The 16,644-nt window shown below is 37.8% G+C and overlaps 2 protein-coding genes across 2 annotated transcripts; one reads left to right on the top strand and one right to left on the bottom strand.

Moving 5' to 3' along the window:
• Window positions 1-507: 507 nt before the first annotated feature.
• On the top strand, window positions 508-4,696 carry rsrp1 (arginine/serine-rich protein 1). Its single transcript, XM_053232921.1, has 5 exons — window positions 508-663; window positions 1,490-2,077; window positions 2,191-2,366; window positions 3,633-3,710; window positions 4,284-4,696. Exons 2-5 carry the CDS (start codon window positions 2,014-2,016, stop codon window positions 4,422-4,424), a joined length of 459 nt encoding a protein of 152 aa, XP_053088896.1. The 5' UTR covers window positions 508-663; window positions 1,490-2,013; the 3' UTR covers window positions 4,425-4,696.
• Window positions 4,697-11,437: 6,741 nt separating this feature from the next.
• On the bottom strand, window positions 11,438-16,344 carry syf2 (SYF2 pre-mRNA-splicing factor). The gene is made up of 7 exons (XM_026939039.3): window positions 16,225-16,344; window positions 15,790-15,888; window positions 14,993-15,118; window positions 14,347-14,464; window positions 12,474-12,564; window positions 12,121-12,219; window positions 11,438-11,842 (listed from the first exon to the last, which is right to left on the bottom strand). Exons 1-7 carry the CDS (start codon window positions 16,240-16,242, stop codon window positions 11,677-11,679), a joined length of 717 nt encoding a protein of 238 aa, XP_026794840.1. The 5' UTR covers window positions 16,243-16,344; the 3' UTR covers window positions 11,438-11,676.
• Window positions 16,345-16,644: the final 300 nt, after the last annotated feature.

The raw sequence follows: 16,644 nt of genomic DNA, 5'->3' as shown, positions 1-16,644 counted from the left end.
TCATTTGTCATTTTAAATATTTTTGAAATCCCTAAAAATAATTGTACATTTATTTACTGTGTAAACGATATATAATTTTTTAAAAGTGTATATTTTTGTGGGGTTGCATCTGTTTACAGAAAGCTTTCAAAACCATTTAAACAATTTAAACATTTGCATGTACATAATTATTTTACACATCATCCCCATATTTAGTGTTTCTTTCTCCAGAGCATGGTAATTACTATAGCTAAAAACAATTACAGTATTGGATTATTGTTCATTTGTACTCCAATAGTAATGGATGAGCCGTTTTTTAAATGTAAATATTTACCAAAACTTGTCTTTATAGTCTACTTGTATAGAAATACTTACTATAAATCATTAATATCAGTGAAAAAATAAACAAATACTTTAAAAATAATTAAATTCACAGAAAGATTTTGATGAAATTTGAATCTCGGTGACGGTTGGATGAGGGGCGGAGCTTCTGGAGGTTTCTGGAAACTTCCAGTCCATTCGATGACGGTGACGTCAGCACGTTTCTCTAAGGAGAAACAACCGACCTATTCCGGTTAACAGCCAGTCAGCGACGGTGCAAGTCCCAGCTCCAGTTGAAGCTTTGTGTCGCCGAAAATCTTTATTTTTATTTTTTTTTCCTGAGGATATACATTGGTTCTTAAGGTAAAAAGGTGTTATTGTTGTTATATCGTTTTCACGTCCTTTTTATTTGTCTTTCTCTGTTTTTTCCGTCGTGCTAGCCTTAGCTGTTCCTCACTAACACGTTCTTACACCTTCATTTTAAAATTAAAATGTATTTTCGGTGCTGTTTTAAAACGATACGATAAAGCTGTGTATATATAGTAAATTAATTACATTTCTCTAAAGTTTCTTTTGTCAAATGAAAAGTCTGTTTATGTGCCACCTCTCTAGCTAGAAAGCTCACATTAGTTATATCTCTGATAGAAACTGGCAGTGAAAAGACTTGACAAAGCTATTAAAAAAACGATGCTTTTTAAAAAAATAAGTAATATATACAAGTTAATACAAGTAATTTGGACAACTAGTGTAAGAATACCCCCAAATCCTCCGCTAGACTTTGCTTTATGAGGTTTTATTTGTGTCTATGCGTTAATGGATAAACAATACTCTTAAAGAGAAAAACCCTTTGTTTTGGTTTTCGGATATCTAGCGTGGAATTTAAATGTCATCAGCTATATAAGTGAACAGTTGGCCTTTGTTTTGTTAGAGAGATAAAGGTGTTTTTATTTCATCATTGGCTGTTGTGTAAGGGCTGTGGGAGGAGTTTGGGTTACACAAGGTGACCTATTTTGGTCTTCATGTTCTAGCACATTCTTCAGTCAGCAACTGCTTTCAGTTTTCAGTACATTTCATGTGATGTCGTGATTTCTGAGTATATTTACATAACATTTAAAATTTTTATTCTTGCTCCTATTCAACACTCTTGAGGCTCTAAAATCGATTAAAAAAAAGTATATTCATTTTGCAGGTTTGACAATGAGGACTGAAGATAAGGTTCAAGTCCAGCAGAGTGATCTTGGCGAGGGAATGCGGCTCATTTTCAACCAGGAATCCTCACTTACGCCCAGATCTTCACGCTCCAGCAGTCGCAGCAGCAGCAGCAGTAGTGATAGTTCTTACTCCAGCAGTGATAGAAGCAGATCCCCCTCAGTGTCGTATAGGTCACGGAGACGACAGCGCCACGGATCACGCTAATCTTCATCTTCAAGCACGAGCTCCAACTCTCGTTCTCGTTCACGTTCTCATCCGCGCTGCTGCCGAGCTTCAGATCGTTCCCGTTGCCACCATCGCCGTCGATCTCGCTCTTACAGCCCCTATCCCAGGCGCTCATCCCGTTACGGGCGACGCAGATACTCCCGCTCTATCAGCCGCTCTTTTTCCCGGGAACGTTATTACAGGAGGTCACGGAGGTCTCGCTCTCGATCCTCAAGCTACAGGAGAACAAGAGGTGCTTACACTGGCAGGTTCAGGTGCCGATTCTCCCCCTCACCCATGAGGAGTTACTACAGGCCCAAATCGAAATCTCCGGAACGCTCCGTGTGGCTGAGTCAGAAAGGTAAACGTAATATTAGATTAGATTAATATGCTATTAATGCCAATTCAAATGATGCCAAAGTGTTTGTAAAGCATGTAGGTGTTACAGTTTATTTTGATACTGTCTCTCTCCAGACAAAATGGATCTCCTGAACATTGCCAGAGAGAATGCAGCGAAGATTCTGGGAGTAGATGTGGTGAAGCTGCCTGCAAGTGTGAAGTGTATCGAGGAACAAGTGAAACAGACGTTAGAGTCCGACGCTGAGAAAAGGGTGAGAGCAGACCCAGTGCCACTGAAGAAACCACCACAGGTGAGTGTTAAACACGCGAACGTACTCATCCTTATCGACCGGAATCAGTGACCCACTGCTTTGTTTCCCTCTTCCATCTAAAATGGGAAACGAGTTTTTGCTCTTATAGATGAACAGATCTGGTTAAAAGCTGTTAAAACTGTATAGGCCTTTACTTTGCATGCACTTGAAAGGGGCTATTTAATCTTTGGCTTAGATTTTATCTTAGTGTCATATACTTCTGTCGTAAAGCAACCTGGGTCATCGTGTAAATTATCTCCTCAGACATGATTGTTTTTGGCCGATGGATGTAATGGAATCGTGATGAAGACAAAAAATATAGACCACCAACCCCTACATACTGTCTTGTCCGGATTAGGTAAAAATACAAAACAAGATTGTGTGTGTGTGTGTGTGTTTGGGCGTGTGTCTGTGTGTGTCCCTGTGCAAAAAAGAGCAAGTGACATGCAACACATTTAATAAATTTATTTAATTTTTTTTTTAAATAAATATCTTGGTCAATGTCTGCCGGAGCGCTTCAATTGCATTGTGTCTGTATCATTTCTGTTCCTGTAGATCACATGACAGTGGTCTGCACTCCTCCACCCTTGGGAGTAGGAGAAAGAGGGGGAAATCATTTCACTTGAGAGACGCCATTTTTCAAGACGGTTTAAAATCTTGTAATGTGCAAAGGTCAAGTAACGTCAGTGCAAATATAGTTAGTCCTAGACTTTCCTCATGTACTATATTGACTGATGCAGCACTTCATCATATTCATATTCATATTTTACGAGGCGGGTAATCCTGTCTCAGAGCACATACCTCTATCAGTAGGACTTGAATGTAAACTTGCTGATGGTTGAACTGGGTACGTTGTTATTCACCAGAGTCTTCCTCAGTTTTGTGTGAAGAACTTCAGGCGTACGGACTGGCTATTAGAGGGGCTTAAATCAGAAGAACCCTCGTATACCAAAGACAAGTCTGCGCACAGAGCGCTGGATGGTGGTTTGGAAAAAAAAATTACATTTACTGCATCTTTATTTAGGATTCTGTGTCTTATTATTTTATGAGCTCTGCTTTTATACATGTTGTTTACTTTGTCTCTGACTGCAGCACAAGCGGTTGGCAGAGATGGGTAGAAACATAAGCACTACAATGTCAAAGTCACTCTAAGTAGACTCGGTTTCCTTGTTATTTCATGCATGTAAAACGTTTTGTTAAAAAAAAAAAAGAATGATTAACTATTTTAGTGTTTAATATAATTGTCTCTTCTTTTCATTTCTTTAGGACGAAGGCGAGGCAGATGAAGATGATGTGATTTCTAGAACATCTCCAGGAAGAAAACCAATTACCTTCAGCATCGGTGTAAGTAGAGAGCAACGGGGTGCCACCGTAGATTTTTTTTATTTTTTTAAATAATATATTTCTAATTATTATTATTATTATTATTATTATTATTACTTTTCTTTTTCAAGTACTTTCTATGGAACTAGAATTCACAGATTGGTCAAAGAGTAAAAATTCAATAAAAAATTCAACTCTTAAAGCCCCTGTCAACTTATTTTTCAAGTTGGTTGTTATTGTCAGCTATAGCATCTGTGGAGAATTAACCATTGTTGGTCAGGAGATTTCTCACTTTCTTTTATTCAGGCTGATTGGAGTAGGGGAGGATTATATTTAGTACATTTATCAGGCAGAAACAAGGGTTTTTGTAGCCTTTTGTTATAATGATTGTATGTAGGGATATATTTCTGGAATCTACCATCTGTGAATGCTTATTTAATGATTGATCTTTAGTATCACAAAGATTTTTATTATTTATTTATTTTTTTAGTCATATGAACTTGTCAGGAGCTTTAATAAACAGGAAGCTGAAAATGCCATTGGACAATAAATTTAGTTTGCTGATTTTCTAATTTAAGTTTCCTCTGTCCTCAGAACACTGTTGCCAAGCCATCGAGCAGCCCAACGGTTCACGTTACAGAGAGTAAGGTAACGTCCAGAGCAGACAGTGTGGGGAACAGGATGCCGTATGGACAGTGGATCCCTGTCAAGACAGTTTCCACTAAAAAGCGCTGATCCTCTAGCGTTGGAGTTTATTAGTGCTGTATATATTGTAAATAGTCTGTACATATAGGAAGGAAATGTGAAATAGTGGATTCATCAGGCATGTTTTCTTTCAGATATAAAGTGATTTAAGTTGGAAGAAGACAAGTGGATATCAAACAGGTGGGAGGTTTCGTATGTGAACTTGTGTTTTTTTTGTGCTTTGTAAATAGTTTCTAATAAAGATTCTGAAGTGAAATGATATAAGAAAATTGTACAAACAAGACAATAAACTAGTAAAAGAATTTCACGAGTCAGTGTGTAACTTTGTGGTTATCACAACATTTTCAACACATTAACAAAATTGCTTTTGACACAGTATTTAATGTTTTTCCATCTTAGTATTTGTGTTAATGGCATATGACGTATGTTGATCGTTATATATTTTATCTCTGTCAATAAAATGTTGGAGAAATGGTTTAATTTCAGCAGATGGACTTATATCACATCAGTAAACTGCACTTAGTTAGAGACATTTATCCTCCAATCACTTCATACAAACATGTCCTTAAAAAAAGGCTTATCTTTTAGGTGTTAAGGGATCACTTTAACCAGGACATGAACCATGATCCTACCAAGCCCTACCCGTACCTGCCCACTGAGCCACCAGTACACACAGAGCATGTGCTCTGAGTCATACCACAGGTCTCATCCTTAACAAAGCTTAAATTACTTGAGGTTGTATGGCGTCAGTCTGTGAATATTCAAGGTAATCTTTTTAAAAAAGAGGGCTGCTCCTGTGAGACTTCATACCTCTGTGGGAAAGTGCTTGCCTCCTGTGCCTGAGGTTGCTGGTTCTAGTCTCGCCTTGTTTTTTTTTTTCTTTTTCTTCCCCTTCAGGTGACTGTTTAGGCCTTTGAATGATACATACGCTGAACCAAAACATTACTATCCGCATGTATGGCTCCATTGATTATGGTAAAGAGTAATGTAGTAAAATAATATGAAATATGAACTGTAGTATAACTAAATTATTACTGGGACATGGTCCAGGGCAGCATAACCCCTCCTTTCACCTCTCCAGGAGCCCCAGGTGGGACAGACCAGCTCTTCTCTTTCTTTCTCTCTTTGCTGGATTTAGTGCCCCACCTGGTTCCAGCACCTTCAGCTCTCCTTCAGGCAGTCTCGATCCTGTGTGTCTCACAGTGACAGGTCAGACCTCACCCTCAGACCACTAAGCTACTGGTGCCTTCAGACAAGGCTGCTTTTTTTTAGGGGTTTATCATTTATTTTACATTACCTACATGCACAGATGTGCGTTTATAAAGAAAAGCCTGAGCTTTGAACCATAGTTGTTAGAGTGAAAGCCCTACTTACCTACCCACTGAGCCACCCAGGACTTCAGATAACACACCTTTCTTTAGTGGATTTATCTTTTACTTTACATCACCTACATATACAAAGCTGAGTGTTTATAAAGAAAGACCCAAACCCAGCCTTGAACCATGTTTATCAGAGCAAAGCACACAGTTACCTGCACACCGAGCCACCAGTGGACCCAACGAGCAGCTCTGTTTTAGTGACACTTAACCTTCACTCGTGTTCGACGTGTTCTGTCTGTAGAAATATATACAAGATAACTATAAGCCTGTTGCTGGCTTGACTGTAACCTCCCCACCTCTGTGGTGTGATGTGATGTCTGGATTAAGGAATAGGTGTTGTGGATTTAACAAACCACCAGAAAATATTGAAAACTACACCAAACTGAGCAGCGCAGTGGTGCAGTGGGTAGTGTTATCTTTCAGCTCCAGGCTCTCTAGCGCAAACCTGAGCACATGTTACCATCTGTCCTACCTTGTTCTCCATCTTGCTGCGATAGACTCCAGAATCACAAGCATCCTAACCAGGATGAAGAGTTTGATGAAGATGAACTAAGGTCAGACTTAAGTCATGTGCAGGGACATCAGCTTAAAATAAGGACATGGTTTATTTTATTAACAAGCAGACAAATGACATAACTGAGTGCGTGCAAACTGTTTAACAGGATCTGATAGTTGCAAAAAAAAAAAAAGATTTTGCCATTTACAAACACTTAAATAGTGTGGTAACGGGAAACATATTGGATACATAATTCCTGCAGTAATTGGGATTTCCGGACCTGCCAGAAGTAATGCATTTTAAAATCTGAATGTGCTGGAATGAGTTATCACTGAAAATATGCTAAAAACAGTCTTCCTCCAATAAAAATGGCATGTGAACAAAATCAACAAATGAATCTGGAATGATTGACAGTTGGGCAGGAGTTTTGAACCCGCCCCCTTCCGCTGTTTTACGAGTACTCATGGTGCTCTTGTAGGTTCAGCTTAGGTAAAAATTAAACAAGTATGTAGTTAAACACCAGTTAACTAAATTTAATAGGGATGCAGTGAAACCTCGGCTTCTGAAAATGGTCAAAAGAGGAAAAAATGCAGAAATTTTTGACCAAAAAAAAAAAAAAAGATTAAACAGTCCTGTGGAAAAATGTCAATTTTTTATGTGAAAGGACTATACTGAAAATGTACAGTACTTACTGTTCACTGTGCAGTTCTCTTGTAGACTGGAATTGAATGAAAAGATTTGGAAATAAGGGCTAGTCTCTGTTATTCCACTAGGTGGCCAAATAGAGCAATAAACACAGCACCGTAAGCTCAGCTACTGACAAAATGTGCTAATGATTAATATATAATCCTTTAAGAGCAAGCTAAAATCTGACATATAATCCCACTCAGATGCATTTCAGTTCCAGGTTGTAAAGTTCATAAGGGGTGAATGATTATGTAAGACACTGCATTGTTAAACCACAATTTGGAAAATAAGTTTTCATCTGTTTTGTATGTGATAGATGTTCAATCCATTTGTGCATTCAGAATGTACCTTTCAAACAAATGCTGATAAATGAACACATTTTAGAAGAGTTTAGAGGAGATTTGTTGTTGGTCTACTAAACTGATTTTCTTTTGTGGCCCATCATCTAAAACAAGCTTAGCCATATATGACAGAAACTGATATATTTCTGTCACATTTCCATGATATCATTATTGACGTTCATATATTAACAGCTAAATTGTTGTTCCCACATTGTTGGCACCCAATGAAGCAGGCAGAACTACCTCACCTTTCTGAATCACCTCCTAAATCTAAAATCTAACCCTCGGGTGTATATGATAAAATGGCGGGTGGACGGGATTCACTGGAAACTCGGTGTAAGTAACTACGTGAGATGGTTTGTATTTTGATTGTATTTCTTTGCTGCAGTTTACTCTTAAGTGAGTAACAGGGTTGAGTAGTTTCTTAGCTTAGAATTAGCAAATACACAAAATTGACAAAATACACAATGAGCACCCATGCCACTGGAGTGAGGACATTAAGTAATTTCTAATGATTTACTTACAAATATTTTTCTTAAATGAAAAATTTATTTCTAGGCTATAATTTTGGTAATAGGTCGTACTTAACATAATTGTAAATAAAGAAAAAAGAATGAAAGAACCTAATTTTCTTCTTCCCATGATCATCAGGAAATTCGGATGATGCAACTTCCTGTGAAATGTACATTTTTCAGAACCTATAATGGATGACTCGTGGAAAAAGATGTTTCAAGCATGACATGTCTTGTCACTCATGACAAGTCTTTTCATGATTTTATAAGGTATAGTGTAGTTAGTGGGCCGGGACGGGCAGAAATGCTGTTTTTTATGTGCTGTGGATTTGGTAGGTTTTAATTAATGTTTTAAATTACAGTATTTATCTGAAACATGCCCACAGGCTGTTCTGAAGGACACTTTACCTGTGTTTAAAACATCATTTATTTTCCCTTTATATACATATTTATAAATGTAATATCAGTAGAATCACCCAAATCGTGACACTTTGAGTCGATGGTGAAAATAACCCCGAACCCAAGTGGAACAACATCCCCTAGATGGTGGTAGTGCTGCAGAAAGGTCAGCCTCGTAAAAGTTCTGCCTTCTGCGCACGCGCGGCACGACAAGGTCCGTTAAATGGCGGCTTTTGGTTTGACAAATTGTTTAGTGCAATGTTTTCCTGCTCCTTCTCCCTGAACTCTCACTAAGCTGCACATGTTACTGTTTTTCCAGCTCTATCACATCTGACTCAACTCATCAGCTCAGTACTAAGCTGTAAAAGAAAGAAAGCAAAGCAAAAAGCCAATTTCCTTTAATCTGTTTTAATGCACTGCTGGCAGGCCGTCTAAACCCACTGGTGTTATTCATCATGCTTTTAGTTCCTTTAGGTCTCTGTTTATCTCCTTGTTGCTGATATGTATTCTTCAGTACACACTGCTGTTGTCTAGAAGTCTGTTTAGCATCTGTAACTTCACTTTTGGGATTAATAAAGTGTATTGCTCATGGCCATGTACAAGCACATCCTCTCATGATTGCTAATAGCATCCTAAAATGTAACGAGATTGATTGATTTCATTTTCAAGGCTGTCTTTAAGACAGAGACAGTAAACTGCATTCCCACATGTATATCTGAATCATTACAAAATCATAACGACTATGAATTTAGTCCATCAAGCGTTCTGTGTTATGGCTCATCATGATAAGTAAGGAATGAAACACGACTGAGTGGTCTGGTATAGGAAAGCGAAGTGGAGAGCCGTTATCACCCCAAAGTAGTAATTTGTCAAGGTTAATGATATTTTGATATGATAATTGAAGAACCACACATATCTTTTATCCATTTATACTTGCACTTACTGTTCTATCACTCACCCTATAGCAGCTATATACAGTCGTTCTCTCACCAGCCTCACTTTTTTCTCCTCTCACTCTTGAAGTTAATGAGACAAAAGCACAGCTTGTCACCTTACCGAGAGGCACAAACGCCTCTGTCCTCAAGACTTTACCTCTGACTTTCACAAAGCGCTGACACTGGAGACTCCTTCCATAAATCTCCTCACAGAAAACTTGACCATATCGACAATAACAAGCCATATTGAAATCCGTTTATGCTGCTTGTCCACCATGTAAGTCCACCATATAAGGTGTTACTACAGAAATGCTAACAAATGAGAAAGAGCGCATTAATCATTAATATAAACCTGTGCTTTGTAGCTGGAACAGACAGAGCTGCTGTTATAGAAAATTAATGAACACCTTCTGATCGATCAGATCTGAGAATTCAGCAGCACTGTGGTACATTTTCTATTATGAAATCATGAATTAAAATATCTCTTTGCTTTTAATAGTATGCTATTAGTGTTGCGCTAACCACTTGTTCCAGGTTATTGAACAGCTGACAGTAGAGGAACAGGTTCCTTCTGATGCATGACATTTATAAATTCATGATCACTGTCAAGCCAATTTATTTGTACATCAAATCAACCTGTCAGAAAGAGACTTGGTTTTGGCAGATGCCCAGCTGAACCAACTTTGTTCTCGCTTTCAATTATAAATATATAAACAGGCTGAATTCTTTTTGGCACCTTCGTCTTTTATGTTGTGTCAGATTCCTGAAGTTTGCCTTTACATACAGTAATTTCCATTATACAATACTGGAATCAAGCTTACTTACTTGTGGAACAAACAAGCGATTGTGGAAGACACATCATCAAACTCAGGAATAATTTTTTGGACTTTGATGGGATAAGTAATTGGGAGGCTGAATGAGTTCTTGGACAAGTTCCTGGTCTGTTTTTTGGTCTCAGTAGTGCTGGTGTTGGAACTTCCTGATCACAAGATCTACCTCATGCCTGAACTTCAGGGCACAAAGTGGCTAGTGTGAATAGTTGCACTATACCATATACATAGATGATGTTTTGTACAGCATTCTTAGCTGAGAGATTTATTAATTTTAGTGATTGTAATAAAAATGGACACATCCATGTAGCAAGAATACTTCACCAGTATGGATTTAGGCACTGAACCACAGAAATCAACCTTGGGCCTTTCCTCCACTGGCACCTCTCGTAAATATGAGATTTATAAAAAAAAAACCAGAAAGAGAGAAAACTCTGTGCAATACAGCTGTAGGCCAACATCAACTCGATCAACTTTTTTTTTTTTAAGAACAGAATTGTTACTGTTAATTTTTCCTAAGAATTAGGAACTGTTACTGTTAATGGAAAGTTATAAGAAATAAGGTCACGCTGCACAAAGAGAAAAGAGAGAACAAGGACAGTGAATGCACATAAAGGGACCTGTTGTTAGTGATGCACAAATTGTCTGTGAATTTCACTTGAAATACAACAAGCCTTTGAAGCAAACTGCAACTGACGTCTAATTAGATGTCCTTAATGCCACAGCTGCCAGGCACCTATTAAAGCCAATCACATGTGTAAAATACTCTCTGTGGCGCCTGACTCAACAATTATTTAGCAATAAAACTGTCTAATAAAATTCACTGACAAATTGTGGGAACTGCTCTGTATTTCAGCTGAGTGGCTAATCAGTGATCTGATGTTCCAGCCCTAGAGCCTCTCTAAACAACATGACCATGTGATTGGCAAGTAAGTGAAGGAAAACCTGAGTCTACTCTCACAGTACTTCTACAGCATTATGATAAGTAATAGGTAAAGTTAATGCTTCTCAGAAAATTTGAAAATATATACTTTTTTAAAGCATATATTTTACAACTCCAAAGTGGATTATTTTCGTTTAATGGAAAATCATGAAGTATAATACGATACTAAATATTACTATATAATACTGTATTATATATATATATATATATATATATATATATATATATATATATATAAAACTTTACTATACTATTTTTTTTTTTTTGAGAGATGGAATTGATGGATTATCCTTGCCAGTCTGAGCATCATGTGCTCACAGTGAAGTGAGACAAACATCCAAATATAATCCAGACCAGGGCAAAATATATAATTCAGAGCAGCATGGGAATGGTGATGCATCACTTCTTGTATCTGTGCTTCGAGGCTGATAGACGTCATGCCCAGCTGTTTCCGCTAACACACACACACACACACACACACACACACACACACACACACATACACACACACAAGCAAAACGTAAACTGACGATTTTTATTCAAGACAACAAAAAATACACAACATGAAAGACTCCATTTTCACACAACAAACTGGTACATGAATAGTATTCATTTACACTAACAGGATTGTTCAGGCTGATCAGAGCAGTGTCTATGTGTCAGAGTATTAAAAAGAGCAGTAATCGAGAAAAAAAAATATACACAAAAGCACTGATGATGATCTAAAGAAAGCTTGCCATCTTGATAACAACACTGACAGCTACACTGCGGTTCCTCTCTCCAGGTTCTGTTTGATCTCGGCGGTGTATTTTCCGTAGAAGCGCTCGGCTTTCTTGTTGAACTTGGCGTTTCTCTCGTTGATGTAATCAATGTCGGCGTCATCGTTGTAGGCTCTGCGCCTGCTGAATTTGGCGCGCTTCTCGATTCTGTTAGGAGGAAAACAGAATGAGCGCACCTCAAGTCTAAAAGGTTTTAAAATCATGTGTTCAGACTCAATAATATGTACAAATGTTTTGACAATTTATGTCATCCTGTCTGGCAGCCACAGCCCTGTAGAATTTCTCATAAAAAAAACAACAAAAAAACAGAGATGTTTTTCTCTACAGACCTCAGCTCTCTCTTACACACACACACACACGTGCGCACACACGCATGAACACACACACGCATACGATTCTATAAACCTCGTCTCTGTTACTCTTACTGTTTCTCGACGTCCTCCTGCATGCGGTCAATGGCTTCTCTAGAGGGAACGTGCGTTCCGTGGATCAGACTGTTGGAGGTGGGGTGAAAGTCTTCACCACTGAGAGGAAACATGGGCAAGAGCTCGGGATTTATCACCATCATCATCATCATCAATAAACATCATTTCTAATAAACTGTAATGTTCAGAACCTTTTTCAACACTGTATCATTTTCTATCATCCAACAGGACTAAGTTACTAAGCCTTAGATTAAGGCAGGTGACTACAGCTAATACAATAGCTAAATAATTAATACTATCAGGAAGAATCAGACATCAGCAGGGAAGTGTAATTGGAGTATGTGAATGCTCACCACTCCTCTCTTTGTCTTTCGTAGGTTTCCATATCAGGCTTTATCTGTTTAGTGAGCCTCTGGTATTGCCTCAGCTGGGCCTCGGCGTACCCTACAGAGAGAACAAAGAAGTAATGAACAAATAAAACAGTCCCCCAAAAAAAGCACGAGTAACGACAGATGATGGGGTGACCGAGGGCAGAACGTAATTACCGTAACTGATCACAAACAGGGGTCGAAACCTAAACCAGGCCCGCTTCAATTTCTACATCGTTTAATCTCCCAACATTGCAGACACACTGGAGAGACTCAGCTCCACTGAGAAATTCAGCTTTTAGCTCACTAACATTTAAAACAGCATGAACTGTGTGCCTTTTACAATATCACTGATTAAAAGTCACTTTTAATTTTCCATACAGTATTTCTAATGCTAAGAAAACAGCAACTGGTAATAAATGTCCTGTTAAAACCTCAGCTCCAGTTGTAAACACTATTATAAAATACCCAGTAGAGTTCAATGTGGCAACAATATCACTTCACAATACTTTAAGATTATTAAAGTTATTCTATTTTTTGTTGAGCTCTTATAGATATTATAGATATTAGCCTGTTGGACTGATCAAACCTCACTAAGTCACATACTGTAATAATGTCAGCTTGGACCCACTGTGTTTCTGAAAACAAAACTCTATGGCTCCAGAATACTACTGTACACATCTGTATCATGAGTGTGATATTTAAGTTCAGTTTATGCTCATATAATAAATCTGTGCTGAGGGAATGTGTGCAATTTATTTTACTTTCGGATACAAAACAGTTGAGAACAACTGTTGTACAATACACACTCTGGGCTTTGTTCATTAAGTTGTGTGTAAATGTTTGCGTAAGCCAAACTGAAGTTTTCTGCAGGATTTACAAAAGTAATTTTCTTCATACTTGTGTACGTATGTTGATCAGCCGTAAAGTGTAAAGCGTGTTCCTGTCACTGCTCATTTGCATTTAGTGACGCCCACAAAACTCCATAAAAGGTAAAGTGCACACACACTGGAGAGACTCAGCTGGGAGCATGAAATGAACAATCAGGGTAAAAGCTGAAAGACAGCTTTCAGCTGTCTTTATACTAAATGTGTACTAAATACTGTAAACATAATAAAAATATGCAATTTAAACCACACGGTACATTCCAGATATAAAAGTGCAGTAATTATATGATTTGAAGTTGATCAAGTCGATCACACACACTCAGGAGCATGAGTAAGATATGAAGGTTTTTCTGAATTTACAAGATTTTCATGAATACCAAATTTCTTTATATGTGTAAATGCTCGTACAAATGATTAACAAATAAAACAAATAAATCTATTCAGCCCATTGTATCACCGACAGCCGTGGCCCATTTTAAGTGTGAAAACGTGTGTTTCAGTGATAACGTCTCATACAAATCATTATTTAACAAGGAAAAGAAAAACAGGTGAAAAGCTTCCAACTGTCCAATCAGTGATTTGTCACTGTGAATAAGAATAGATTCGATCTCTCAGAAAAGTATACTGTGATGAAATGTATCACTTTATCGATGTCACATCGCCAAATCGCCCAGCCACAATACGTCTTTACTTAAAGCTTGATTATTACCAACACTGGATACACTTTGAAACAGACACACAAATGTGCTTCATGTGAATCAGAATGCTCCTGATGAAAGGTGTGTGCTCTCAACTAAAAAGTTCAACTAAAATCACCTTTGTTTCGCAAAATCAATTTAAAATTCCTTAATGACAAACACAGTCCAAGCTGTAATATTTTTTCCCTCGTGCAGATATGAAAATAATCACAGTGCTTACTAATATAAGAAACAGTTACATCCTAATAGTGTTAGAATGCTCAAATCTTTCACCTGAGAAGCCAGGATCAGGGTTTTTCTTCTTCTTTTTCCTCTCCCATCTCTCAGCATCCTCGGCGCTGATCTCCAGCAGTTTCACACGGTTGTAATCCTCCCCTCGAGCCGCACACTCCTAATGCGCATACAGTTAAGCTGATTTAAAACTGGTGCAGATACACCAGAGCACGATGTCTCGCTTTAGACGCTTCTGCATTTCTGTGCACGAGGACTTGCATTATTGGTAGCAAAGATATAAACCTTGTGGTTACATGCATAAGGAGGTCACGTGTGACAGCGCAGTAAGACCTACTGCTCTTTATACTCAGGCAGAATCGAAAATTCCAAATGCAGCTTGTGATACTGATACCTGATACTGGACCCGAAGTATTCGATATCTTATAAACACCGCAAAACACATCTAGACTGTTGTCATAGAAACCGACTACACTCTAACGACGCAGGGAATCGAGCTGCAGGTAAAAACCACTGGAGCATTTATTTTGGAATGTTTATACCAAACAATTTGTATATTGTAAAATATAATTTCAGACAAATTACATCTTTTTAAGGACTTATGTACTCTGTAAAGAACAAAAGGCTTATTGTTTAGTGTTGCATTTTGTACAGTGCTGAAAATTCACGACGTCATCGTGTTCTTTACCTTCTTCTTTTCATCCACCATGAGCTCATACTCGAGGCGAGCTTTCTTAGCCTCCCAGTTGGAGGGCAGCTTTAGCCGCTTGTCCTCCTCCACCACTTCCTGATGATTCAGTTTACGAGCCTCGTTCTGCAAACAGGAGAATGACAAAGCCTCAGTAACATTTATTATTTCTGCAGATACTTTAATCTAAAAGTGACTTACAAGCGAGGAAGAATTCAGTCTAAGCACACGGCTGAGCAGCTTGATGGCCCAACACTGGCTCTCTTGTAATCCTGAGATTTGAACTCTCTTACAAGATTTTGATGTAGTACATACTGCACAACCTTAACTGTTGACTTTTATTGTAATAAATGGTACAAACCTAAACATAAACAAGTTACAGACACGACAAATACCATGCTTGCATTTCTACAGTAAAGTACTTTCTAAATGAAGTGCAAAATATTATGTACAAAATTGCAAAATCAGGTAAGAAACTCTGTCACGTGTCATTCTGTAATACAAAGTTCCAAAAATAATGGCACCCCATGCCCAAACACATTCCCTGACAACCACAGCTACATTTCTTTGATGTTTTTTTTTTTTTTTTTTTAAACCCCCCAAGAGCATAAACTAATGAGTTTGTTAAATAACTTTTTGACATTTTACCTTTCATTATTTAAACAGTTTTTTGTATTTGTGCCTATATGTGGTGCTGTATATCAAGAGTCCAGAAACAGTGAGTTAGAAGAATAGGAGAATGGAGCTGAATCTTTCCATAAACATGAGTATAAAGTGATCAGTTTGTGTTGTCTTACCCTTTTTAAATGAAGCTCTCGGAACTTTCTCAGCCTTTCCTCTCTCTTCTGTGATGCTAATGTTTCCGTCGGTTCCTCATCACTGACTGATCCACACATCTACATTGAACAAGACAACACACAACAGCTCATTTACACAGCAAACCCGGACACAACCTGTCTGTAGCTCATCCGTGGGCCTTAAACAGAGAGTAAAATCAATTAAATCACAACATATAAACCGCACAAAGCAGCAGAAAAGCATCACTCCGATTAGCCAGGAGAGCTAATACTAGCTAGTTAGCTTATATCACGGACTGAGGTCAAAATTGATGTCAAAAACGACATTATAAATTTAAAAAATGTGTCTTGTAATTGGTATTTTGCAAATAAACACAATATTAAATCTAAACAAGCAAAAAATGCACTTTTCTTGATTTCCTCGCTTGTGTTTACCTCTGTGCCGGACGCCATGTTGGTTTATTGCAAAACCGGAAGTGGTCCGTTACCGTACTACAGTCCTGGCGGACTCTTAATTTGCGAAAAGTAGTTCCTACGCTTTAGGTAAGCTTTGTGTTGCCCTTTAATATTTACACTTAAAAAGCTTAATAGATTAAATAAACAGACACTTATTTACCCAAAATAAGTTAACACGTGTTGACTGGCCTAATAATGCTTTCATAATGATACAACAAATAATAAAATTAATTACAATAACAATCTATAATTCCTGATGGTCTTGATATTTGTAAAAAAAAACAAAAAAAAACAGGATAAGGTGCCTTGATAAAAATATTCTTGAGTCTTTGATGCAAGACACTACAGGTGAATGTAGCGAAATTTATTCATTCATAAATAAATGTACATTTATTTTTG

Source organism: Pangasianodon hypophthalmus, chromosome 3 (assembly GCF_027358585.1).
Source record: "Pangasianodon hypophthalmus isolate fPanHyp1 chromosome 3, fPanHyp1.pri, whole genome shotgun sequence".
In the NCBI taxonomy this organism is placed as follows: domain Eukaryota; kingdom Metazoa; phylum Chordata; class Actinopteri; order Siluriformes; family Pangasiidae; genus Pangasianodon; species Pangasianodon hypophthalmus.
This window is presented reverse-complemented; position numbering and strand designations above follow the sequence as displayed.